The sequence below is a fragment of the Varanus komodoensis genome, unplaced genomic scaffold (assembly GCF_004798865.1).
Source record: "Varanus komodoensis strain SLA01 unplaced genomic scaffold, ASM479886v1 scaffold3, whole genome shotgun sequence".
NCBI lineage: Eukaryota > Metazoa > Chordata > Lepidosauria > Squamata > Varanidae > Varanus > Varanus komodoensis.
The window spans coordinates 58,136,056-58,162,699 of NW_025335761.1; the positions used below are offsets into that span (position 1 = coordinate 58,136,056).

Genomic DNA, 26,644 nt, shown 5'->3' on the forward strand with positions numbered 1-26,644 from the left:
AAGGGGGGTTGGGTTTTGTTTTTTCTGTTGTTATGCTGACCCTAATGGTGCAGCTACCACTTCTGCAGTTCTCAGGCTTTATGCATTTATCCTGCAGTATTAAAGTCCCATGGGAGAAAATGTTGAACACTCGTGACTCCACATCCAATGCAGCCATGGACATATTTGGTGGCGTTGAGCAAGTCACCAGCTTTCAGGTGCTGACCAGGCATATTATACAGCTGGTGTTAAACTCGCAGGGCCAAGGTTGATATGAATGTGGCAAGTCATTTTTTCAGAGGCAGCTCTGTGCCCCACACATAAACTGGGGTGGAGTGGGACAGGGAGGTTGATTCGGTTCCCACCCAAGCTCTCCTCTGGTATTGGAAACTTGCTGGTCGGAAAAGGAGGCCAGGCATGTCGGCTTCCTTTAGCCACACCCCGCCCCTTTGTGCTTTATCCAACAGTTCCCTGTGACTGAAAAGATGCCTGAAGATGTGCCAGCACTGCCCGGTACTTGCTCATCTAGCTGGACTGATACTGGACATGTCTCTTGCTGTATTTAAGCTAAGAATCAGAAAAATGTCTTTTTGGCTCCTCAAATTGTTTTAACTTCTCTTACTAATCTTTGTATAATGAATTTTTATATTCTTTTTATTGTATTGGTGGTTTGCATTTTTTATAAATTCTTGTAGGCAACCCAAAATTTCAGTTATTGGGCAATATAGAAATGAAATAAATTAATCATAATAAATAGTAAATACACAACATAGACTCATCCTGCAGTTCTCTAATTTTATACATTGCAATACTCGTATTTGCTACGGCAAATGTGCAAAGCCCTTAATAAAACTTATTTTGTTTAGCCAAATGCCAAACTAAGCCTTTAATATTATGTCTGTAAGACCGATGAGGGAAACTGAGGCTGACAGATGGCAAAGGTGGGTCTCGAACCAGACTACAAGGTCTAGGTCTAAAGCCAGGAAAACACCTAATTATCCAAATTTGTGAGAAAGTGGTTGAGACCACGTGAACAGGACATTGTCATGTGAAGAACACCGGGGGGAGGGGGGGTGGACTGGGACTGAAGTTCCCCATCCCCGCAGTAGGACTTACTTCTTAGTAAACAATACAGATGCAAATCCCCTTAAAATAGATGAGACGTGCATTTAAGTGTGTTCCAAAGCTCCTCCGATTTTAGAGTCGCTTACGTTCTCCACCTTTTTGTAGATTATGCCAGAGATGTATTATGACATGCTAGTGTTGCAGCAGAACAAGCTTTCTGCCACAACAGGTCTTTCAATCCTGCTATAATATGTACAAATATACTAGAAAGCAAAATAGGTAAAATAACTCTGTAGCAGGGAATTCCCCTGAAGGTGCAATCCTGCACATTTCAGCCCCACTCAACAGGCTGCAGATTGCAAGAGTGTCAAATTGCCAGTGATGCTCAGTATTTTTGAACTGGATCGTGGTCAATCCTTGCACACCCTATGCAGCCAAATTTTCACATGAAAGAAAACACACACGAAGAGAGAAATATTAAAACAAACATCCTACATTGATGGAACTGAAAAGCTGTTTAATAAAAGCCAGTGACTGGAATAATACTACAGGGTGCTTTTAAAATCTAGAGCTTAGAAAGAAAGATTTGATTCATCAACTTAAGAAAGCAGGAAGAAAAATTTAGAAACTGACATGAGGCAAGAGTAAAAATGCAATAATTAAACATTTGCTTTCCAATGGTCTGTAGTTTTAAGACGTTAAATGACGACACACAGGATTTAAAGGCTCTTTAAAGATGAACAGTCATTTTCAAACAGGCCACTTAAAGTGCAATCCTAGGGCATGTTCATAGAGAAAAAAAGACCTACCGCTCTCCAGGCAGCATGTTGGGAGCCATAGGCCTTTTTTCTGGTTAAACATGCACAGGATTGGGCCCCTAATTTCCTTTATGCACTATTGTTTGCCTTGCTTTGGTGTTCCATTTGCTTCTGCTTCAGTCCTTAACACTAAGCATTATGTGTTCATGTTCTTTTTAAATGCTTGGCATTATAGTGAGATCTCATATCTTTCCTTAGATTAAATTTGGCACCACAAACACCGCATGTATACAGGTGGACATCCATGTGCTGCTCAAGTTGTTCATTATTTGGGAAAATCTGAAAGCAGACCTGGCATATTGTCTCTCCAGCTGAAAGGTGGGATATCATGTGCCGGACGTGATCGTGTTTGCGGAAGTTTCCTTGGTCGCAAATGGAACAGACGTATCTGGCCATGCCCTTGTGCATGTCGTTGTGGAGGCGCAGCTGTCGTTCCCGTAGAAACTGCTTCCCGCATGTCTGACACACGAATTGCTTTTCCTTGGTGTGCACAGTATAGTGTTCCCGCAAGTGACAACGCTGGTAAAACCCCTTCCCACAAAGAGTGCAGAAATGCTTGCGCCGGTGGTCTCTTTCGTTCTCTTCCATGATGGCATTCTTGAACAGATCTTGCTCCAGGCAGCTGGACATGTGTTCAACCACTAAATTTTCCGTTTCGAAACGCAGGCCGCAGTTAGGGCACCGGAAAGGGCAAGCTGAATCCCTGTAGAGTTGCTTTTTCGGGAGGCTGTTCATCTGGAAATGACTGTCCCCAAACTCGTCTAGCATCTCTACATACATCATCTCCTGGTTTTCAGACTGCTCCTCGGGACTCCCCTCCATGTCAATTTTCTCTTCCGCATTCCTTAAGCCACTGGTGGTCAGGTCTTGGGGCTCTCCACAGGTCTCTGCATGATCCTGCAACTGCCGCCCTTTGACTAATATTTGGCCACATTTCCCACACGCACATATATTTTCTATGTGCTTGGATAAATAATGAGAAGACAGGTCTTCTTCTGTGATGGTCAGTCCACACAGTTCACAGGATGCGTTTTCCGTGACTTCCTTGATGGCACTGACTTTGTTATTAAGGACTCTGGTGCTTCTGAAATACTTCCTGGCCCCTGCCTCGATAGGCATGTGAGGCTTCAAGAGAGCCTTCCTCACACTTCTGTTCTCATTGACCTCCTCCTCAATGTAGTACCTATAAACTGGGTCATCGTCATCCAATTCATCATTGTCGGTGGAATCGTTACCTTCAGTCACCTTAATAATGTTAAACTCTTTCAGGTCATCCACCGGATTGTGATCTGGCTCCATCTTGACAACAATCCTTTTCCTTTCAGCAGCCCGGCTTCGCTCTTCACCTAACAGCTCTGATGAAACAGCACTGCCTTTTCCGCTCGTTACATTGGAGGCTGGGGACGAAGACCTATCCGCAGCTTGGCTTCCATCACCTTTGTATTTGTCTGACTGCGAGGATGGCAGTTTTGAAGCAGAGTCTCTCTCGGCACTGTCTTTCCTCTCAGTCCCGTAATACCTGGCATTCTGATACGAATGCCTGTTTGTGCATGACATGATGTGTTCATCCAACAGTCGCTCGCAACTGAAACTGAAGCCGCAGCCATCGCAGGTGAAGCTCCTGCCAAAGCGCCGTGAATTGGACAGTCGGTCCTTGGTGCTCGACAGCTTGGGCCCGGCACCCCTTTTGCAGCCCTCCAAGGGCTGCTCAGAGAAACTGCTGAGCTGCAAAGCTTCGTCGTCAGCCTCTCTGCTCTGGGATGTGCTCACAGTGGAAGTCGGCGGCTCGACACCCCACCTGTTTGCTTCACTCCCGTTTCTAGGCAGCTTGTCTTCGTACATCCGCACGCCAAAAACCATTTTGCTATTTTGAGTGCTGGAAGCGGAAGAGGAGCATGGTAAACTAGAAGAGTGTGTGTCTTGTATGTCTTCTAGACACTCAGGCACATTATAGAGCTGCAGGGAATTCATGGCAACTTTAAACTGCTCAAAGTTGGCTGGAGCCGTCAGGATTTTCCCTAAATACATAAACTGTAAAATGAGATCAAAGCATTCCGCTGTAATCTTCATATTGCTGAGGTTCAGCTGTGCCGTGCTGTGCTGTTGGCTCATGAAAAACATCCTAAAATAGGAGCTGCAGGCCGCCAGGACTGCTTTGTGTGCCTGGAAGTAGATATCATCAATCGCGATGCAGCAATCGCAAAGAAATCCCCACTCCCTCTGGTTGTTGAGCTGTTGGAGTACATAGTTGCTGTGGCTCGTCCGGGCCATCTTGAGCTTGGATCAGTGGCCTGCGTAAACAGAGGGGAAAATAACAGGGCAGCCATCAGCTTTGCCTGGAGAACTGAAATTACCGGCACCCCATCACGCTGCCACACGACCCACACCAATTATCCACTTGCTGGGGCAACCATAACAGGTGCTGGGCACTACAAGCACGGGCAGGTGGCTTCCAGGGAGTCCAAGTGCTTCCCAGCGAAGAGCAGGTTCCCTGAATGGCTTGTCCCCAAACAAAATGGCTGCTTTTTCTGCTAGTGCTGCAGCTCGTGCAACAGTGGAGACTGGGCACTGGAGGCCATGTGCAGTCCCGCTCCTGGACTAATGCAGGGGTGCAGAAGCTCAGGCCTTGGGCCTCAATCTGGCCCTTCAAGCTTTCCCTTTCCTGCACCTCCTAATTGTCCAGTAGCTTCTCTGCAGCTTTCCCCCTCTGAATGGCTGAAGTGCCTCTCCTAAGGCTTGGCTGCTGGCAGGAAGAGCTTTAAATTAAAATAGGCTCGGGGTGGGGGGTGTTTGGACCCAGCCTTTTTGCATCCAGCCCCCTTCTCTCTGGTCTCCCACACCACTAGAACATGGCCTCTTAGAGCTTAGAGCAAATGGAATTTGGCCCTTGAGCCGAAGGCGGCTCTGCTGCCCTGGCCTAACGATTTCAGGCTGAGATCCTGGGATGCTTCCATTGCTGAACATCAATTTCATTGAACTCAGCAAGCCTGGCTATGCCCAATACCCATCATGTGAAAACAATCATTCACAGTCAAGCAGTGCTTGCTGAGGATTCCCTGAAGACTGTAGGGGCCGCTGCAGGAGATTTCAAGCAGACAGACAGAAAAGCAAAACTCAGGGCCCCTGCAGAGGACCTGGAACTACCAGTGGCCTTTCTTCTTTCACGATCTCCTTCACTTTAGCAAGTAACCTTCCCTAGAAGTTGGGAGAGGGGAAGGGCAGTAGAAATTTGCCAGTAAACAGATAAGTGATAACAAAATGAGGAGAAAAGTGGCGAGCAGCTCCTGCTTAGCTTCTGTCTCTTCAAGTTTTTTCTGCCCATCTCCAAAGAAGATTGAAAATGATTACATTTGACTACATATACCAGGGCTTTGCCTTCCCAGAACCCATGTCCAGAATTAAAGTAAAAAGAAGAGATCAAGCAAAATATTTTGCTGGGTTAATCATGGACATTAGAAGACCACAGTCCTAGTTCATTCATCTGGCCTGGCTAATCCAAGCTGTGCACTTCCTACCAATCTCAGAGCTGACTGAGCATTGACTCTGTTCCGTTCAGTGCTTAGAGATGCCCATTAGGGCCTGAGGTGGACACAGTCCATTGTAAAACTTGGGCTTCCGTGCGCCTTTACCCCCACTTCTAAGCGACGCCAAAGCAAGAGGCGCACTTCCAGAAGCAAAGCCATGGTGAAATGCCTACGCCGACACAGCCGAGGGCAGGCAAGCTCGCCCACTTGAAATGCATCATGCTGCAGACATTTGTAGCCATCCTGTTTTCCTTGCTTACCAGGCTGTGTTCAGGTTTTAACTACTACGTAGCTAAGAATTTTTACCAGCTCCTGTCATGAGACAAACACTCACTAAGCGATCAGCTGTGAGGGCTTTGAATAGAGAAAAAAATAGTAACATCACTTCCCATAGTGGCAAATCTCCAAACTGAACCACATCCAGAACATCATATAGTGATAAATGTCAGAGGAGGGTTTTCATTCAGCTCTGCATCGGACAGGAAGACTGCATTTGTGAGATCCGCAGGGCACTTAATCCATTTCTGCCTCTGAAAACAGCAGACCATATGAACTGTGCTGCTATTTTGTCGAGAAAGGCTTAGAGATCAGCCACTGACTGTCATTTTGTGGTTCAGAAACAATCTTGTAGACTAAAATAGAGAAATTGAGCTGATTCATATTAATGTAATTACATTGCATTTATATCCCATCCTTTTCCCTCTTGCAATGCATCTAGGATGGTTGACAAGGTACTTCTCCTCTCCTTTCAGTCCTCACAACAATCCTGTGAGGTAGGTTAGGAAGAGAGTCTGTGACTGGCCCGAGTCACCCAATGAGTTTCATGGCTGAGTGGGAACTAGAACCCTGATCTCCCAGGTCCCCTATACAACCCTCTAACCACTGGCTGTCTGTTACCTGTCCATCCATATTAATGGCTTTTCATGCTCACCATACTAGTGCCCTCGTTCTACAGTTTCTTGGTACCACCATGGGTTGTTATGTTGTCTGAATCCAGGATCATGGCTTCCAACTAGCGTAGCGTCCTCTGCAAAGAGTGGCAAATGCAGGAGCTACTCCAGCCATTTGGTCTCTATGTGTGGACCAATGAAAAAGAGGCAGGTGACATAGGTAGCGAATGATACACATTGCAGTGGCTGGTGGGAGACATGCCAACAGCTGGAGGACTGAGTGGGCTGAGTGGAAACCACAATAGAGTATAAACCACTTGGACTGTCTCTCAGGTACATCACGGTAAAAAAGGGAAACCATGGCAACCAGGCAGGGTTGCTTGTTGTACAGTGTGAATGCAGCCATAGAAAGAGTTTGCCAAAACCAGCAGGGAGTTCTTATGCTTCATCAAAAATTACAGGTTGATGTGCTCCCTGTTAGAGTAAGGCAGCGCACACCAACAGTCTTAACAAATGGAGTCTTCCTTTTCCCTATCCCACATTTAAAATGGTGCTGAGGTGATTTGCATGTCACAGTAGCAAACTGTGGGTCATACTCAAACCTATGAATGGGGTGTTTAGAAATTGTTTACACAATGTGGAAAGAGCACATACATCATCATGTCCCCACAAATCATGGGTTTGTGAATCCCATATTGTTGTTTAGTGTCTGTGGTACAGATGGTTTCCTACCAGCTTGAAGCTACTCTGACTCAAAGGACTTCTGATCCCGTCACAAGAAACTGAAAACATGCCTTTCTTCAAGCTAGAAAGCTTCTGCCAGTCTAAGGTGGTGGAGAAAGTTTGACATGCTTCATATGTAACAGCAGCGAGATGAGTAGCTAAGTTAGTAGTTAGATGGATTGTTTAACCCACAATTAAACCATATTGTCTGGATTCGGACACCATGTTGCAACCTCCAATCAGTCTGACTGGAAGTTGGATATTCAAAAAGTCTGTAGAATGTGCCCAGTATGACAGAGCAAAACTTTATTTAACCACCCACGATTTCCCACTGTTACATGCAAACCAGGCCTTTATCTTTTTCTTCCTGATTTAAATTAACCTGCCCCACTGATGAAGACTCAGAGCTCACACAAGGAGGTAATCCTTCAGGTGGGGTTCTCACAGGCCCCAAAAGAGCCTCGAATCAAGTTTCCCATTAACACTTGATCATATATTTTTGGAACACAGGTGCAAAACTGACAACTTACTACTAAATAAAGTGCTCTTTTTGTTTCACTCTTACAGGAAGGTTTTGCATCACCTTATTTCACTTTATATATTTTGCATACTTTCCTTTTCACCTAGAGGGGGAACTTTGTTAACAGTCTGGGGAAACCCAAATCTTTCAAGAAGCAAGAGCTGTTAGTTTGGCTGGAGAGAGCCATTTTCATGAGATGAAAAACCAAAATTAATGCCCATGTTTGCGTAGCTGGAAAAAATTTAATCAGACTGACATGTGGGTTTGCCATGTTTATGATGAGATTTGATTGCAATTATGATATTTTCTAACTTAGCAATGTACCACTTTTTTAAAAAAATCAATATACATTTTAAAAATATGATTTAACAAATCCACTAGAAATCTATTTTTATCCACCCTGCTCAGCAGAGACCCTCCTCTGAATTTCCCCATTTGAGGACAGTGTGCTTTCTCCACTGCAGTGTCCCGGAAGAGAACATTCTGCCCAACAGCAACCCTCTTGCTTTTCACCCGCAGGAAGGCTGCGTGGGGCTTCCAGCACGGTTCTGTGCTTGCTTTTAGTGTCCTTTGAGCTGGCTTTAACTGTTGGGTTTATTGTTTTCTCATGGTCTACTATTTTCTGCAGTTTTTGTTTTCTACAAAAGGGGAGGGTATAATTCCAACCAACAAACAAAACAAGTATGTCTCTGCTGGCTGTGCCAGGATTTGGCAGCTGGAGAAAAAAAACCTCATGGCCAGATCCATTTTAAATCTCTAAGGGCATAACCCTGCACATAGATTTGCACAGACTTGAGGCCGGACTGGTGTCCACTCAATACAATGGCCAGGGATGCTGGAAGGTGCTTTCCAAAACATCCGGAGGATTGCGGCCAGCGGCTCCGAGAGGACCCCAGCCATTCTGAATGGTTGTCAAAGCCCTGTTTGGCTCATTCCATTTTTTACCCCCAAACAAAACCTTGGGTGGAACAGACCTGAGTTATCACTAGACTCCTCATGGCTGCTCCTCCCATTCCCAGAACAGCCTGCAAAATAACTTTTGGTAGCAGCTCAGACAAATATTTTATCAGTTAACAGATGCCAAATCCCTGCTGTTCTCAAGAGTGTATGTTGACTTTAAGAACTTTCTCATGCGGTTTAAGTTGGATCACACAGCCCAAATGACAAATCCCAAGTTTCCAAGATGTGCTCCACCTTTGCATTTCCTTCATCAGAGACCTTCCTCCAGCCTCCTCCACCTCAAAGCCAGGTGAGCTGCCACCGGCCAAGAAGGCCTTGTTGTCTATGCCCCCCATTTACAAAAGATCCCCCCCATAGTGTCACTGCTGCGTTTTGTTATGTCTTCGCTGTTCTCCTGGAGACCTTTTATTATTAAGGCTACTGATTGCTTACATTGATTTATTGCTCATTTTTTGTGATTCTAATGTTGCCTCGAGAACATTTTTCTACTGAAGGCTAGGATACAAATTTTACTGACATGAAATAATGATCACACAGGATGGGCCTTCCTGCCAGTGGTCAGCCAATTGTATACCTATTCAGCCAGGCTCCCTTATACTTTGTCAGCCTGGGAATGGACAACATTTATTTTGGTCGAAATACAGGTCGTGACACTCATTCAGTTCTCCCCAGTCTTACATGGGCTCCAATCAGAACACCAAGTCTGGTTAATTAAATTCTAGAGCTTGTATCCCTAGGAAAAACAGGGTTTGCAAACTTGGCTTAAGCTGGTTAGATTCATGCATACATAATGCTAACTATGGTTCGCTGGGAAAAGAGAGGAAAGTGGAAATTTGTCTGCATGGAGTTGGAGAAGGACTGGAAAGCATCCACTGTGAAGTGTTCCCCATTATGCATTCAGAAATAGGCAATTTTATTTCCATGTCTCTTTACTAAGAAAACCATTTGCCAACTTTATTCATTTGTCATTTATGATACAACTTCCACATTTTCTCAAGTCAGTGCAAAAGATGTGCAGGGAAGTTCCTTATTTAGAGGCTGCCTCATGGAGCTGCAGCTCCATCGATATATGATGTCTTTGAAGTCTCCAAAACAGATGGGACTGATGCCAAAAGTGGGCAGAGCCACTGCAAATATGCTGATTTCTAATAGTGAAAGAGGACTGGCCAGTTGCAAACAGGATGAAGGAGCAGGCCTTGCATTAGGCTTGACAAATGTGTCCACGGATACATTATAATATCGTGACAGCTTAAAATGAAGGGACAAAGGACTTTCCTCGCTGGATTCAAGGAGGTGCTTCTTACTAGCCACAGCCAATCAATCAAAGGCCTCTTTATAAGCCTGCTTATACAACACAACTGTAATGAAGAAACTGAAATTTGAATGATTTTGCATATCTTGGTGCCACCATCAATTCAAATGAAGACTGCAGATGAGAAATTAGAGGATTGAGACTTGGAAGCACAAGCAGCAAAGAACCTAGAAAAGTTCATCAAGTGTAGGCACATTTCACTGGAGACCAAGACCACGACCACCCACACTATTACATTCCTGATCGCTATGCACAAGTCTGAAAGCTGAACAAGGAAGAGAACTAACAAAAAGAAATGTCTGAAACATGGTACTGGAGGAGAGCTTTGGGAAGACCTGGGCTAACAGAAAGAACAAGTGGGTCCCGGATCAAATCAAGACAGGACTTGCCCTGGAAGCAAAAATTAGATGAAATGGAGGCTTGGGTCCTGGTCCCTAAACGGCTTGGGTCCTGATTACCTGAAGGCACACTTATGTCCATATATGCCCGCCCGCCCCTTGAGATCTGCGGGAGAGGCCCTTCTCCGGGAACCCTCTGTGAAAGAAATTAGGAGGGTAGGTACTCGGAGGAGGGCTTTCTCTGTGGCGGCGCCTAAGTTATGGAATGCGCTCCCCAGAGAGGTCCGCCTGGCGCCGTCGTTATTTGTTTTTCGGTGCCAGGCGAAGACCTTTTTATTTAAGCGGCATTTTAACTGTTAATATTATTGGATTTTATCTGGCCAGGGCGGCTTATTTTATATTGTATTTTTGTATTTTTAATTTAAGATTATAATTATTTTAATTTATTGTTGTAAGCCGCCCCGAGGCTTCGGCGAATGGGGCGGCATAAAAATGTTTTAATAAATAAGAAATAAATAAATGCATGTCATGAGAAGGCAAGGACCTCTGGAGAAGACATTCTAGAGGGACTTAAAGGCATAAGAAGAAGAGGAAGGCCAGCTAGGAGATGGGTGGACTCCATCAAGGAAGCCGCAGCCTTGAGTTCCCAGTGTTGAGCAGGGCTGTCAAGGGCAGGAGGTTCTGGAGGGCTCTCATTCAAAGGGCCACCATAAGATAGAGAGAGACAACCTTTTGCCCCAGTGTTCTGTCCAGTGAGTGCAACAGCTCTTGGGTACATTGCCAAAGCATGAGGCATTATTTTATAGCATCGTTTAATACCTGTTTCATTTTAAGCTTGCTAGGCTACCTGTGTTTAAGTCTGGGCACCTGTGTATTATAGTGGTACCCTGGCTCATGAACTTAATCTGTTTCAGGACTTTGGTCATGACACAAATTGGCCATGAACCAAGTCAAATTTCCCCATAAGGTTCAATGTAAATAAGGTTAATCTGTTCTGTAACTATTTTTTTTAATCACAAAAACTTGAAGCAAAGTGACAAAGAACAAAGATCGTGGCCATTCCCCCCCCCCCGAGCACATGCATGGCCATCTCCCCCCCAAGCACGACTGTGTTCCCTGCATGAGCACGACCGCGGCCATAAATGGCCGCGATTGGGGGGGGGGGGGGGAGATGGGCACGATTGCGATTGTCACCTGATGCAGAGTTTGCAACCTGAGGCAAAATGTTTCAGAAATTTCTATTTGCGACCCAATTTGGTCATGAACTGAGGTGTTCGTGAGCCGAGGTACCACTGTATGTGCACATATACCCAGTGTGCCCTCGTAGGACCCTCTTACAACAAAACGTTTGTCCTTAGACCTGACTAGGACTTCCAACACAGAAGCAGAGCAACCTCAGTATTCCCCCTGATCTCCTCCAGGAGAAAAGAGCGGGACCACATGTCTCCACCCATTCCTACACCTGAATTTGCCCAGCCCTCTCTTTCATGCCTCATTTGAGCACATCATGAGAAGGAAAGACTCCCTGTAAAAGACCATCATGTAGAGGAAAGTTGGAAAAGACCATCATGCAGGGGAAAGCTGAACGCAGAAGAACCAGAAGGCCAACTATGAGGTGGAGGGACTCCGTCGAGGAAGCTGCAGCCTGGAATTTACAAGAGCTCAGCAGGGCTCTCAAGGACGGGACATTTTGGAGGGTGCTCCTTCATGTAAGTCCAAGCCAGCTTGACAACATGACAACAACATCACATCTGTATCCTGGCCTTCCTTTAAGCTGCTTGGGCCAACATACTCAGGGCAGGGGGAAGGTATATCTCCTGTTATCCTCACAACAACCCTGTCAGGTAGGTTCAGTTAAGCTGGTTCAAGGGCACATAGGAAGGTGTGTGACTCAGTAGAATTTGAATTGGTGGCCCACACCCAAGCCTGTGTCCCCCACATGCCTCTCAACCCCTCAGGTTCTTAGGATCCCAATAGCAGCGTTCACACAGAGCTCGAGTTTGGCGTGTTGGAAACACTCCCTACGTGCAAGGCTGTCTTGTGAGGAGGGAGCTGAATTCGAGAAGAAGCCTGGGTTCAGGAAGGCCACGCAGTGAGTGCACCGCAGAGCACAGAGTGAAATCACAGATTTTGTGATCAGTGGCTCAGTCTTCTAAGTTCAAAACAGACCTAGAAGAGCTGTGCTCAGGTTTTCAAACAATTTAAAAGCAGCTGTCAGAGAACTGGGTGGTGGAATTGGGAGGGCAGGCAGGGAACTGAACTAAATCAGTGCAGTGCCTATGGACGTGGGTGTTTTCCTCTTTCCTCACTTTCCTGCTCCTCCAGTGCAGCAGTGGGCCCCACAGTGGGGAAAAAGAGATTCTTGCATTGTGTCTGTCTTTTCACCCCAGCGGGGCTAACACAGTCTGGGGCTGGTGGAGTGGTTTTGATCTGGAGAGAATGGATAAATACCCCTCCTTCAGTGCCATGGCCCCACTCCAAGTCCACTCCCTTCCTGTAGATGCCTTTACTTTTTAATAAACCATGGGAGAGCTAATCATAGATCAACTGCATCCTGTCCCTTCTGGCTTGCAGCCACGAGGTTTGCAGCAGCTCAGCAACTAGCCCTAACCACTTGCCCGGCAGGATTCTTCAGGCATCAACCTACATCCACACAGCCCTCCCAGCAGGTAAATGCGAATCTCCAAGAGAAAAGGGACAACATTTGCCATGCCGGAGCACTGCTAGGGTAATCCAAGCACTGTTCAGTAAAGGAAGCCAAGCAAGCCACATACCCAGTTCCTGCAGCTTTCTAAACTTTATCATCCTTGAAGGTCTCTTCAGCAACCATTCCAGCCTGCCAGCATCTTTCAGCTTGTGAGTTGGGCAGAGCTCTTCCTTCTCCAACCTCAAGATAATGCACACAGATACAAAAATTAAAATCAGTGGCAAGGAAAAGAGATTTCCCCCTGTGGAATTCTGCAAAAGAAGGTTAGCTCGCAAGGTGAAGAAAATTCTCAGCCTCTCTCCTATTTTCCCTTCTGCAGCAGTTGCCTAAGCACCAGCCGCTTCAGTTCACATGCCGCTCATGACATCACCAGCTATATTAGTTTGCAACAGTTCAGCGGAGCAGTAACGGACGAAGGCACCACTCCAACGCGCGCTCTCTCGCGCACACACGAACACACCCCAAATGCGGTGAGAAACTATCGAGGGGAAATGAACTGCCTCTCTGAGAAACTTGTCTGGGAGGCATCAGTGATCTTCACGCACGTTATTTATCAAGGATGCCGTCTCATGCTTGCTTCCTGCTTCTCTAGTCATCCACCATCCCGGCCCGCCTGTCTCTCCACCCACTTATGCAAGAAGCTACTCCGGAGACCATTTTAAAAAATGGACTTCTGCCATGGCATTTGCACAATTCCCTAAGCATTACAGCTCCGGCTGGCCTAATGCGCTAAGACAGCCCTGGAAAGGTTTCCCAGGCTTACATTACCCCAAAGACTGAAAAAGACTGGCTGAAGGCCAATTGACATAATGCTCGGGGAAATTAAGTCAAGAGTAATTCTGGGGGTGGGGGCTGAAAATCAGCGGCCAAGGGAGACAGGATATTTGAGGATGCAGGGTTAGTTGCTTTGATCCAATGTGGTTTTTTCCCAGACAGCTGATAGCCGAGCTGGGCCTGTTTCTAGATTAGAATTGGAAGCATGTTTTATTCTGGCACATGAAAGCTCAGGGAGAAAGGACAACAGTTGTGAGGTGGGGGCAACAAAGGAGGGGGAGATGGGCCATGTTTAGAAGAGACCCACTGAGTCCATCTCGCTCAGTTCCCACCTGGAACCAGCAGCATGAAAGAACAAAGGAGCACTGCCCCCGAAGGGGCCAGATCCCTGTTCTTCAGTGCAAATCCTTGTTCCGGACATGTCTCCTCTGACCAAAGAAAATTCTGCTGCCTTTTCGCATCTCAAGTGACTGAATGTCCCAGTTACACAGAGGGACCACTGGAGGGGGTGACAGTGGCAAGATTCCTCCCAGGAGCAGGAGGTTGATCTAGATGATCTCCAGGATCCCTTCCAGTTCTAAAGTTTAGTGGTTCTTGATGAATTAATGTCTTGGTTTAGAATGCTAGAAGTCCCCCTGTGTCACATGAACATGGCAGACCCTTTTGTACCCCTTCCCTTGATGCTTTGTTTGGGGTCGATCTCCACAATGCATGTGAAGTCTTACTATTAAAAGCCACCTAAAATAATTATAGTGCAAAATAAATGAATGTGATCAAACATAATGGGCACAATATACACACATTGTGTGTGCTGCATTACATGCAGTACATTTGCCTGTTTCTGAAACAAGTTGTGTCCTGTCTGTCTGTCTGTCTGTCTCTGTGTGTCTTACCATTCCGTACAAACAGTGCCCAAGGCAACTGAGATCATCATAACTGCCTTTCTGTGGATATGGAAGGCCACTGTTTCCTCTTCACTGTGAGACCACTTACAATTTAATAACTCTGGTCTACAAATTTTGGGAAATTATCAACCTCTGAGATAATAATATGCTAATTCTTACATATTTTGATTAGATGAATTAGAAAACAGGTGATAAAGGTCCTGGTTGGCTAAAGTTTTCAAGATATTTCACAATAAAGATTTATACACAGGCAAGTATATTTGTCTACAAGGGAGGGAGGGGTCTGATGATCATGATTCCTCGTAATTTCTCAACAAATTAAGGTAGAACAATGAAAATGGCACCACATGGAAGTGTATAAATGTATCTTCACTTTGAGACTAAAGATTATTACCTAACTGCAAGTTATGGTTCTTTTATTGCAAGGTACATTTGTCTTGGCCAGATCTATGCATCATACAGTTCCATCTGGTGGCTTGTGAAAGTGCCATTGCCTAACATTTCTAAGGAACAGTTGTGTGATATTTTCCTTCAGAAACCAAGATGCCTCGAAACTCTGTAAATGACACAGATAACTTCTGCTACATTTGTGGTGAGGTTACATTTGCATCCTATGACAGCAGTGGAAAAAAAGGCAGAGCACCTATATTGTGGGTGCAAACCTGGAGATCAGGACAAGAGCTGGGCCCCTCGTTATTGTTGCAGTACATGTGCTACTTATCTGCGTCATTGGCTAAACAAGGACAAAAAGCCCATGCCTTTCGCAGTCCCAATGGAGTGGAGGGAACCCACCCGTCCTGGTAGCCACTGCTGTTTTTGCACGGTTCCCCCAGTTGCAAAAGGGACCTCAAGAAAGAGGAAGTGGACCGTGGAATCTCCAAACACCCCATCTGCACTGCGTCCTGTCCCCCATGGTGAGGACTTGCCAATTCCACATCCACCGGAATCCTACTCTCTTGACTCCGATGATGATAAAGACGAGCAGGATGCAGCTGATCCATGTCAGCGGCCCCAAACTTTAGCTCCTCCTGAACCACATCTAATTTCACAGAGTGAACTAAATGACCATTCTCATTACTATATCACATTTTGCAGAAAAGTTATGCAGCATAATTGCACATCCCCCTAGTAATTTTGAATTATTTTGATGCAATTTTGACCTGAATAGTCCACTTGGCATCTTGGCTTCTGTTCTTTGGAAATGTTAGACAATGACACTTTCACAAGCCACCAGATGAAACTGTATGATGCATAGATCTGACCAAGACAAATGTACCTTGCAATAAGAGAACCATAAATTACAGTTAGGTAATAATTTTTAGTCTCAAAGTGAAGATAAATTTATACACTTATATGTGGTGCCATTTGCATTGTTCTGCCGTAATTTGTCGAGAAGTTATGAGGCATCATGATCATCAGACACCTCCCTCCCTTGTAGGCAAATATACGTACCGGGATATAAATCTTTATTGTGAAATATCTTGAAAACTTTAGCCAACCTGAACCTTTATCACCTGTTTTCTAATTCATCTAATCAAAATATGTAAGAATTAGCACATTATTATCTCAGAGGTCGATAATTTCCCAAAATTTGTAGTCCAGTGTAATGGCTAAATGCAAGCTTCATGTTTAGGAGCAGTGAGCCATGTCAGTTGCTGGAGCACTTGAAAGTTCGTCACTATTTTGTGACGGTTTGTTCCTACTAAAGACTGAATTGTGGTCTTTTTCAGTGGGGTCAACATGGCTGCCTTTGCTTCTGTCATGTCAAGAATTTATTCTCTCAAGAGTGTAGTGACAGGAATGGCTAGATTGACAAGTGTATAAAGTTTTCCTGTTAATACCAAACCTGAGAGTCATTTCAAAGACCTAACTTCATATATGCACATGCAAAGTGTTAATATTTTCCTTACTGTCTGATCTTACATTTGAAGGAAGGCCCCAGCGTGTGTTATTGTATGCAACATCTATGGCCATCTATGTATACCACCCTAGAAAGATAACCTTGGGGAAGGAGACTTTCTGGGCTGTATCCATGTTAGTCCTGCTCAGAGTAGTCCCATTAAAATGAATGGGATTTAATTGAATATAACTATATAAGGGAAACACACACACAGGTAACACCTCCGAACAAAATACCACCTGCAAACTGACCAATGGAAACACTCACACTAAAGGATGTTCAGAAATTACAGGCTTAACATTTGAACCACCTTTGACCAAGATAATTCAGTTCGAAAAGGCAAAGGCTATCAAGGCAAAGCAGTCTTTTTTCCATCCAGTGAACTACTCAGTCCAGAGACATCGGGAGCAAGACAAAAGTATGTTGGTGTACAGGGCTTTAGAGCTTCTCACCAGAGCTAGAAGGGATAAACCATACATAGAACAAAGTACATCCTGCCAAAAGGCTTCTTGGTAGATCAGTGATGACTGGGATCCTCGACAGTAGCTGCTGGCCAGGGTATAAATGCTGGCCTAGGTGGACCATAAAAGGCTTTCTCACACCTCAGGCTGCCCATACCTTAAGTCTACTGCCCACCTCCTTAATGAATTGCTAGTCCTGCAATGCAGCTCATGCTTCTCTTAAAGCAGGGGTCCTCAAACTGTTTCAACAGGGGGCCAGTTGAAAGGTGCCGGCAGTGGGCACAGGCCGCCAAGGCAAGGCAAGGCAAGGCAAGGCAAGGCAAGGCAAGGCAAGGCAAGGCGGGGGGTGTGCGGGGCAAGGCGGCAGTTTGCTCACATGGAGATTGTTTTCTCCAAGCAAGTCCAAAACGATCTCTGTGCGAGCAAGCTGTGCACCCGCACACACACGCAGCGAGTGCAAAACCTCTGGGGCAGGCCAGTTAAATGGGCTGGCGGGCCGGATCCGGCCCACAGGCCATAGTTGGAGGACCCATGTCTTAAACATTTGTTTGACAATGTCCAGCAGTTACTTCTTTCTGGGTGGAGGTTATAACACCAAAAAAATTGTATTGCCTTTTATGGTCATTGATGTACAAGCTCTTTCTAATGGTTTAGGATTTATCTACATCATGGAAATTAATAAATGGTCTGCATAAATGGATTTCCCACACCTTTTTGACAGCTAGAACGCTGCTAGTACAGTGTTGGAAGAATAAACACTTGCCTCTTGTAATGCAAGAAGCTTGCAATGTTTTCACAAGTGGATGCTGATTTGGTCTGCTTTTGTTGAAGCCTATGTGTAATTGCTAGAAAAATGTATGTATTTCATGGAAATCCAGATTTTTTCAAAAAGCAGGTTTTTAAATATCTAAGAATTTTCTGCAGGTGCCTGTGACTACCATCGAGATACCTAAAGCTGTCATGGCATCCACAGGTACCATGCTGGGATTCCCTGCCTTAAGATCATCCGTGGAAGCCTGTCTCCCTGGGCCCTTTCATTCTGGGACTTGGAGGACTGCAGTGAGAGGAAGGGGATTTCTGGTGGTGGCTTCCCACTTCTAGAATGCTCTCCTGAGAGGAGTTCACCTGACTCCCACTTGGCTATCTTATTGCTACTAGGTTAAGACTTCCCTCTTCTCCCATGCTTTAGAAAGGTGCAGCCCTCTGTGAGTTTGGACCAAAAAAAGTCCCACCACCCCCCAGGTACCTTTTTCATCTAAACATGTAGAGGACTGTACCCCAAGTGTTTTAAAGGACAATTAAATGCTTCGGTATTTTCAGGGTGTTATTCTTTTAGTCCCTGCAATGTGGTTTATGCCTGATACTACATTTTAGGTCATTGCTGGAAAAGTTAAACTGTTAATTGTCTTTGACTGGGGTTTCCTTTCCATCATGATTGCCACGTTTTGAACTGCAAAATACTTGAAGAAATTTATTTTCCAAGTTGCTTAATAAGTTAATTAAAGACATCAACTTTCCATCAGTGCTACTTCATCCTGGCGCACAGCTGGAGGCGACAGGGAGCGAAGCCGCAGCCCCACCACCGTCAGCATCCAAAGTACCCGCTCTCCTGCTTAGCCGGGGTGATGCTGGGCACCGAGAAGTTTCAGAGCTCAGGCCAAAAGAGGGGCAATAAATTTGCATATGTCAATTTTACATGCTCTAAAGTCTCTCTGTGTTTGTGTGCATGCATGCCTGCTTAAAGGAGACTACCTCCTAAGGACACCCAATTTGTAAAAAGGAGTTTGGACAGGGGGAAGGCAGGCATTTGGTTTCAGGAAAAAACTTCAGGCAGAAGGATTTGAGGGGAGGCAGCAGGAAAGGGATGCACGTGTGGGCAAAAGGCCAGCTCATCCGAGGGGATCCGATGGCACAGAGCTCATCCGGGCCCCTGAACCCTCCCTTCAGTAAGTACCCGTGGACAGCAGGTAGGTGGCGCCCTCTGGGGCCCAGGGATTCAGGCTCCACATGAGAGACACATCTTCAGCCCCTGTGCTGTTCCCTAACACTGCCTCGGGACTGTGCTCCTCCTCGGTCAGTCAGCACGTTCACCCACTTCATCCGGTATGCTTGATGAAGGCAGCTGCTTTCCAGGCTCTCGGGCTCCTTCCTATCGAGGTAGCAGATGTCAGGATCGAACCTGGCATCTTTGCACGCAGGGTCTGTGTTCCCCACTCAGCTCTGGTTCTCTCCCATCAGTGGTCCAGAAAAGCAAAGTTCATGGGTGCTTCTGCATGAGTCTCTGATCAAGGCGCCCACAGGAAGGGCAGTGATCCAGATAAAGGAAAAGTTGCCTCCTCCAAAAAGAAAATGATGGAATGGTCCAGTCAGGGTTGTTACAAGAAGAATTACTTCCTTTCAGCAGATTCCAAAAATGCAAGGTCAGAGCAATACTTCATGCGGAGCACAGAAACTGTCTTTCCTGTTGGTGGATTCTCTGGGGCAAGGGGAAATATTTTTCAGCTCATACTAGCATGCCTCAGAATAAAGTTCAGGAATGAGTGAGCCAGCAGCAAATGTGTTTTAATGGAGACAGAAAACCCAGGGAAGGATGTCCCACCCTTCATTCAATCCAACAAAGGCATAAGAAGCTCTCTTATAAAGAATCTGGACAACAAATCAAGGGTTGCGGAGTATGGATTGTTGTGGAATTCTGGGTGATTGTGTTGTCTGAATTGTTAACCACACACAGCCCACAGTTCACAACCCAAAAACAAACCATGGTCCTCTTCATGGGTTGTTCATGGTTAACAAACCATGAATGGGTTCAGGCAAGAGGATAACCTAGAGTTCAACAACAGCCCACAGTCACCCCATGCTAAACCGAAGAGTGCATTACTGTGTTGTCTGAACTCAGGCCCTTCCCATTTAGCCCACAATGGTCTACTCTGGATGGCAACAAACCTCAGACAGAAGTCTTCCCCTTTTAACCAGAGAAGCCAGGTACTGATCGACTCTGGGCCTTCTGCACTAACTCTGACCATGAAATACACAAACATGCCAGTAAGTAGGGCTAAGTTTCCAAGATGCTCAGACTGCAAAGAGGCACTCTCCCAAATACCATTGATACCTCTCTCCCACCACTGCTGTGCATGTGCAAAAGTCAGAAACGCAGCATGAACTTCACTTGTCCCAGGTTCTTTAAACCACTCAATGACTATGCAGAAAGCTGGACTTGCAATCACATTTCAACTAGCCTGCATGTTCTGTGTAATGTTCTGTGTCATCCTATGACTAGATGTCATCTATCTGAGCTGCACTTTCAATCCCCAACATGCCTTATCTGCAAAGGTTGTACATACTGGGGAACAGATTTTAAAAACACTATCCTACAGCATGTTTAAAGTGCTGCAGGCCTTTTTTCTCTTTTAAATATGCATAGCTTCGTGCCCTAAAATACATTTTTGAACACCTCCTTGTGTGGCAATCTCCTCTGATCATGTCGGTTTCAGTGCAGCACAGAGTGGGGTAAGAAAAATAACAATGGGGTAGATCAGAAAAGAGACTTTTGGCATTTAGTAGTTCAGGTATTAGGTAATTTCAGACTTTGACCTGAATCGTCTTATTCCTCCATGCAACACACACTCCAGTCTGCATACTTTATAATGTGGTAAACTGGTAAAATGTGGCAGTACTGTTTCCCACCCAGAGTACCTAATATTGCTGTCATTTTCAGGCCGAAAACATTTATGGGTAGAAAGCCCGGGAACAGTGAGACTGCACATCAACTGATGCAGACGGAATCTTGGGCGGGATGTACAGCAATTCCTTGAGGAACAGTTTGGGGTAGTGGTCCAAGTGTTGATCCGGGACTCGGGAAACCTGACTTCTACTCCCCTCTTCGCTGTGGAACTCAGAAAATAACTCTGGCCTTTCTCACGGAGTTACTGAGAGGATAAAACGGAAAGGCGGAAAGTCCTAGAAGCTGCCTTGGGTTCCTCGCAAGAGGAAAGAAGCGCGATAGAAAGGCAGTAATTTTTAAAAATAAAATTCGGCCCCCGGAAAGCACTCGGTCCCAAGCTACCACAGACGCGAGCGGCGGCGACGCTCCAATATCTGCACTGCATAGATTTCCCTCGCCACTCCCGATCCCCAGACAGAAATCCTGCCCGCACTCCGCGCAGGAAGGGAACCGCGCGCCGCCAGGGGCGCCCTGCCGTCTGCGCCCAGCCCTTCTCCCTCCCTCTCCTGCGAGAGGGCTGATGGCGGCGCGGGGCTCCAGCCACATGGCCGTGGCGAAGGCAGGGGAAGGGGGGCAGCGGCCCTGGATCGCCCCTAGGAGCGGCCGCCGCTGGGAAGCCTCGCCACCGGAGCGCCGCCTTTCTCCCCGGTGCGCCCAGCCCGCGCGGCGAGAGCGGAGAGCGCTCTCCGGCGGCGCCCGGCCTCTCCAGAGGCGGGAGCCGAGCAGGCTCGCGCGCCCAGCCACTTCTTTCCTCCAGCCGATGGAGGAGCTGCTGCGATCGGGCTCTGGCCCTTCTGCGAGCCTCCCCGCCATCCCTCTGGCTCGGCGTCCCCGAGGCCGCAGGCCTGCCTGGGGATCCTCGCGGCGGGCGGGCGGGCGGCCGTCCCCCCACGCCGCGCGCCAAGGACACTCTGCCGGCCGAGCCGAGCCAAGCCGAGCCCAGACTGGAGCGGCGTCGTGCTGGCGGGCCGCGCCACTTACCGAGGCCGGAGCGTGCGGGTGGGTCGGGGAGCGTCCGCGCCAGGGCCGGAGGGGTCTCCAGCCACTCTCCCGGCGCGGCCGCCTCCTCCTGCTGCAGCAACAAAGGACTTCCTCCCGCGGCCGCGCCTGCTGCTGCTGCTGCTGTGCTGCTGCTGCTGCTGCTCTCTTGCAGCAGAAGCAACTCCGGCTCCGCCGCGACCGCACGGAGCCGGACCCCTCCCCCCGGCTGGCGGCCAGCGAGCGGCGCCTGGCCCTGCTCGCTGCGGCTGGTGCGGCCGTGGCCAATGCCCAGGCATGGCACGGCGGGCGCCATCCCCACCCACCACGCGTTCCTCCGGCCCGGCGGGACTCTGGCGCTCCAAGTCGTACCAGGAAGCAACGCCTCATTCCTCAGCACCGGGACGCCCTCCCACCGGCCCGGGCGCTAGGCTAGCCGGACCCTCGGGCTCTTCTTAGGTGCCCTCCGGCCTTTCTCCAAATCGCCGTACAGGCGGCTCAGGCGGGGCTGCCGCGGCGGGGGTGCCGAGGCCCGGAGATGCGTGGCACACTTCGGTGCCGTACTTGGTGCGAGCTGCTCGGATCTCACGAGCAGAAAAGAGGGGGCCAGTCGAGGTGTGCAGACGGGTGGCTTTTTTGCCTCATGTCCATCACTGCCCAACAGCGAAGCGCTGTGTGTGTTTTACAGAAAGAAGAAGTAAAGCCGTAGAACATAGTGACAGAGTAGAAATAATGTATACACCCTTAGGCTTCAAAAATAGAATACAACCAGAGTAAAAGCCAGCAGCGAGAAAGGTTCTATAAACCACCAGTGGTTTTTCCTAAAACTGAAGGGCAAAAAGTCTGGGGAAATAAAAAGGTCTGTACCTGTCAACAAAAGACCACAATGTAAGTGCTAGGTGAGCCTGTCTGAGGAGGGCATTCCGCAACCAGGGTGCCACCACTGAAAAGGCCCCGTGCCACCACTGAAGCCACCTGCCTGTCCTTTTTGCTGGGGGCACCTAGAGAGGGGCTTCTGAGAATGATCTTAAACACTATATGCTACATAAGCAATATTAAAATCATGATCCTGAAATATATGACAAAATACATACAAGTTGCCTAAGCAGCTGGATCTCTACTGAAAGAGTTCCAGAGCTGGGGTGCACCACTGAAAAGGACGGGCCACGAGTAGCATCCCCACAGTACTCTGCACCATCAACGTGTATTGTATCTCAGAGCTGCACAGAAAGCAGTTCGTTTTTATTGGATAGTCAACAGGTGCAATAGAAGTTTCCTCTTGTCTCTGCTCAGATCTCCTACTGTCTCTTGTTATTTAATACATTTATTCTTTCATAATACACTTGTTCAATTTAAAAATAGTTCCGCATTCCATCTCAAGCATTTTATTTATTTATTTAAAACTTTTATATGCTGTCCCTTATGCATAGCGTCTCAGGACGGCTCATTTTGACTCCTGCCTTCCATCCTTGTTACCTGATGCACCTGGAACCCCCTCCCAGAGCACCACGGCTCTCTCTCCTTCAACTGTCTCCTTGCAACCCGCCCTTTCTGTCAAACCATTGACCAACCCTTTACAGCACAATCTTACATGTGCTGACTCAGAAGAAAGTCCAAACAAGTTCAGTGACGTTTACTGCCAGGTAAGTGGGTACAAGATCGCACCTCCTGTCTTTTCCTGTTCACTTAGCTGGAGGCTCTCTGAACAGTTTACAACAAGAAAAGTAAACCAATACCAAAAAACAATACATAAACTGACTTAATAAAACACTAATCAATCCCAGGCAATCCAAGAGTGATATAAAATAGAACAGAAATGAGATATAACTTTTCCTATTTAACAGTTAAATACTGGGAAAATAAAAAGATTTTAACCTGGTGCCAAAAGGCATATAAACTGAGCACCAGACCCACCCTTCTAGGGAGCTGATTTCATCAGGGTGCCACAGCCAAAAAGGCCCTTCCCTTTGTAGCCACCTTTCTTACATCTTTTAAAGATGGCTTGTGGAGGAGAACCTCAGTGGATGACATTAAAGTCCAGGTAGGTATTTACGGGAGCTATAGCCCATATAGTTGCACTAAATGAATGTAAGTTTTCCCCTTTATGTTTGCCTCCTCCATCAAACTTTACATTGTAAAGTCCCTGGGGCAGGGATTTATCTTCATTTGTAATTTGATAAAACAGCCATGCCAGTGACAGGGCCATGTAAATACAGAATATGCAAACAGAGATAAGTTACCTGCTCCTCTTAGGTAGGTTCCATTTACCAGATATTAGAGGTATGTAATGATGCTTTTGGATACAAAGCCACCGCAGGGTGCATTTCCAGTGCTGAACAGGAAAACTCCTGTTGGCTTTAACGGGGTAGGACTGCAACCACAGCATGCATTATTTATCCACACTGTTCTTTCGGCTCTTAAAATACATTCTGCCTGTGCTGCGGGTTCTTCAGAGGGGGCAGGAGGCCAAGTTGTAGAAGAAATCTTGCAGATTTCCCATGAGATTTCCCAAGAGTCATTTCAATCAGAATTTTTATCACAGATAAGGTGTTCTGTGCACCATTGACTTTGTGTGGGGTATTACATAACCAAAGCTATCTGCAAGAGTGGGGAGAGATCAACAAAGGGGACCCACCAAGTCTGTTTGCAGAAGTACACGAAATATTTACAGGAAAATCCCCTAAATAATCCAGAGAGGATTGAGCATGCTCAGTGGCCCCTGTTTTGTAGGGAAGGCGGAAAACCAGTGGGGAGAATGAAATAGAGAAAGGCATGACCACCTGGTTGGAATCCTGAAATTCCATGCTGCAACATTTTGTTGCAGATCCCACCTGTTCCTCCAGATTCCGAGCTTTCTCTTGTGATAATCTGGCCCTTTTGCAATATTCAGAGACGGCATGTAGCTGGCTACATTCTAGTGCACTGAAACCATTTTCATAGCATTATATATCCCTGCTTTTTCCCTCATGAGGAATGCAGTCTTACATAGTTGCATGTTATCCTTACAACAGACAACCCTGTGAGGTGGGTTAGGCTGAAAGTGACTGGCCTAAAGTGACCCAGGAAGCTTCCTGGCCATGTGGTGACTACAACCCAGCTCCCAAGTCCAACACTCTAACCACACACTACATTGGCTTTTCATGTACTATACTGTGAAATCCCCTCCCTCTTTTTTTAAATCCCATCCTCAAGATGCTGGTGCTCTTGTCTGCAAAAGCACATCTCCAGGACACACGACTAATGAGCATGTCCAGGCAGCATCAGGAAGGATGGAAAACCATCACTTTTGGTCCCTACAAGGCAGAGATGCACGGTCTCTTCAGGTATTTCTTGGCCACTGTGTGGACAGAATGCTGGGCAAGGCAGATCCTTGGCCGTATTCAGCATGGCTCTTTTTAACTTCACAGGCCGATGGGCTGTGCTGGTCTCGGGCACAGGGGCAGGAGTCCTGCCCAATCTTGAAGGCTTTCTGTGCTCAGCAAGAAGGTGCTTCAGAAAAAAAGGGAGCCCACCTGTGCTGCAGATGTTTCCTGCCACGCTGCTTGGTTCTACGGTGCACAATGCTTTGTGGTTTTGCTCTGCGGAGGGCTTTTTCAAAATGGTTATTCTAGCATCAAACCCGCCTTCCTTCTCTGCACGAGATTTTCTTCTTGCTTGCAATGGTGGGTTGGGGACAAATACAAAACAAATGTTAAAGGGCATCCCAAACTCAACTTTTCCGGCTTCACACAAGCTAGTGTATATCTGACTGTACCCCCCACTCAATTTTGAAAATGTCCCTATACAAAGCAACCCCAAGGCTCTCTGGATGGTGAAAAAAAAGTTAAACTCTTCTCAGGTGTGCTGGTTTTCTCTGTGTTGGTTCTCCCAGTCTTCATAAGCCCTTTTCATGAGTAAAGTTCAGCTTTCCACCTGTGGTCTGAACTGGTACAGGCCAGGATATACTGTACCACTTGCTTTTCATTTCCTCTTCCCCCTCCCTCAACTGTCTCCACCAGCAGCTGCTTTAGCAGGCAGAACTGAGGACGTGAAGAACGGAAAGTGGGGCCTTTTCCACCAACCTTGCTGACTTATCTTTTCCTCTTCCCTCCCCATCTCCTTGTGCTTGTGTGTCACGTCTTTAGATTGTAAATCTGCAAGCAGGAACAGTCTTGTTTCACAGAAGATACATAAGCTGTTCTGGCAGTCATTTTGATTAAGGTGAGGGAGGGCGTGCTGTGCTCTGTTTGTAAGCCCTTCCTACACTTCGAAAAACAAGACTGAGCCTAATTCAAATTAAACCTTGCCTCATAAGGGGTGCCACAAATGGCAGGCCATGCAGTAGGTGGCCCCTAAGTGCTCAGGGGTGACACAGCCATGCTGGCATCACTTGACTTGTTGCAATCCTAGAGAAGGGACTGAACAGTTTAGCTTAGGCTAGTGCTGCCGGGAAGGGTGCAGTCTTAGGATAGTTTAGACAAAACAGGAGAAAAGGCCTACAACTCCCAGCATGCCCCGGGAGTGCACGGAAAGGCATGAAGGGAAGGGAGAACAACGAACTCTCTTTGGGGCCGTGATTTACGGAGCCTCTGAGCGTTTGAAGCTTTGGCGCTACCTTGAGCATAGAAGTGCAGGGAAAGCAGCAGGAGCAGAAGTTTGCATTAACTGGACACGCACGTAGGGCACGTAGGACATATCGTCCCAACTTCTCACTGTGTTGCCCTTGTCTTTTCCTCTTCTGCTGTAGCGTCAGCTACTTTCTTTGCGTTTTCGTTAATCAGGACTTTTGGTTTTCATTTTTAAATATATATTCTAACGCCAGTGGTTGCAATTTAAACGATCGTGTATATAAAACTCCTTGAAAATACATCATAACGAGCCCCCTTTGGCTTCCCTAACCTCGTGCGACTTCACAGCCCCCCTTTCCTCCCCTCGAATTAGTAGAGCTTCCTCCGGACGGGTCGGACTCCACTTTCCATCAACCCCAGCCAGCATGGGAGCTGTAGTCCAACAGATCTTGAGGTGGGGGTCCGAAAGGCTGACCTATAAGAAGAAGCACGACTCTCTACCCGCGCGTGCGCACTCGCGAG

At 46.9% G+C, this 26,644-nt stretch overlaps 1 protein-coding gene across 3 annotated transcripts; it reads right to left on the minus strand.

Annotated features, from left to right (window-relative positions):
- Positions 1-1,540: 1,540 nt before the first annotated feature.
- On the minus strand, positions 1,541-25,115 carry ZBTB1 (zinc finger and BTB domain containing 1). Of its 3 annotated transcripts, XM_044436828.1 has the most exons (3): positions 21,579-21,710; positions 12,904-13,016; positions 1,541-4,153 (listed from the first exon to the last, which is right to left on the minus strand). In XM_044436828.1, exon 3 carries the CDS (start codon positions 4,131-4,133, stop codon positions 2,007-2,009), a length of 2,127 nt encoding a protein of 708 aa, XP_044292763.1. In that variant the 5' UTR covers positions 4,134-4,153; positions 12,904-13,016; positions 21,579-21,710; the 3' UTR covers positions 1,541-2,006. The 3 variants fall into 3 exon arrangements, with proteins under 3 accessions (XP_044292763.1, XP_044292765.1, XP_044292764.1); XM_044436830.1 differs by lacking the exons at positions 12,904-13,016; positions 21,579-21,710 and adding an exon at positions 25,088-25,115; XM_044436829.1 differs by lacking the exon at positions 12,904-13,016 and having other exon boundaries at positions 21,579-21,703.
- Between the last annotated feature and the right edge of the window lie 1,529 nt (positions 25,116-26,644).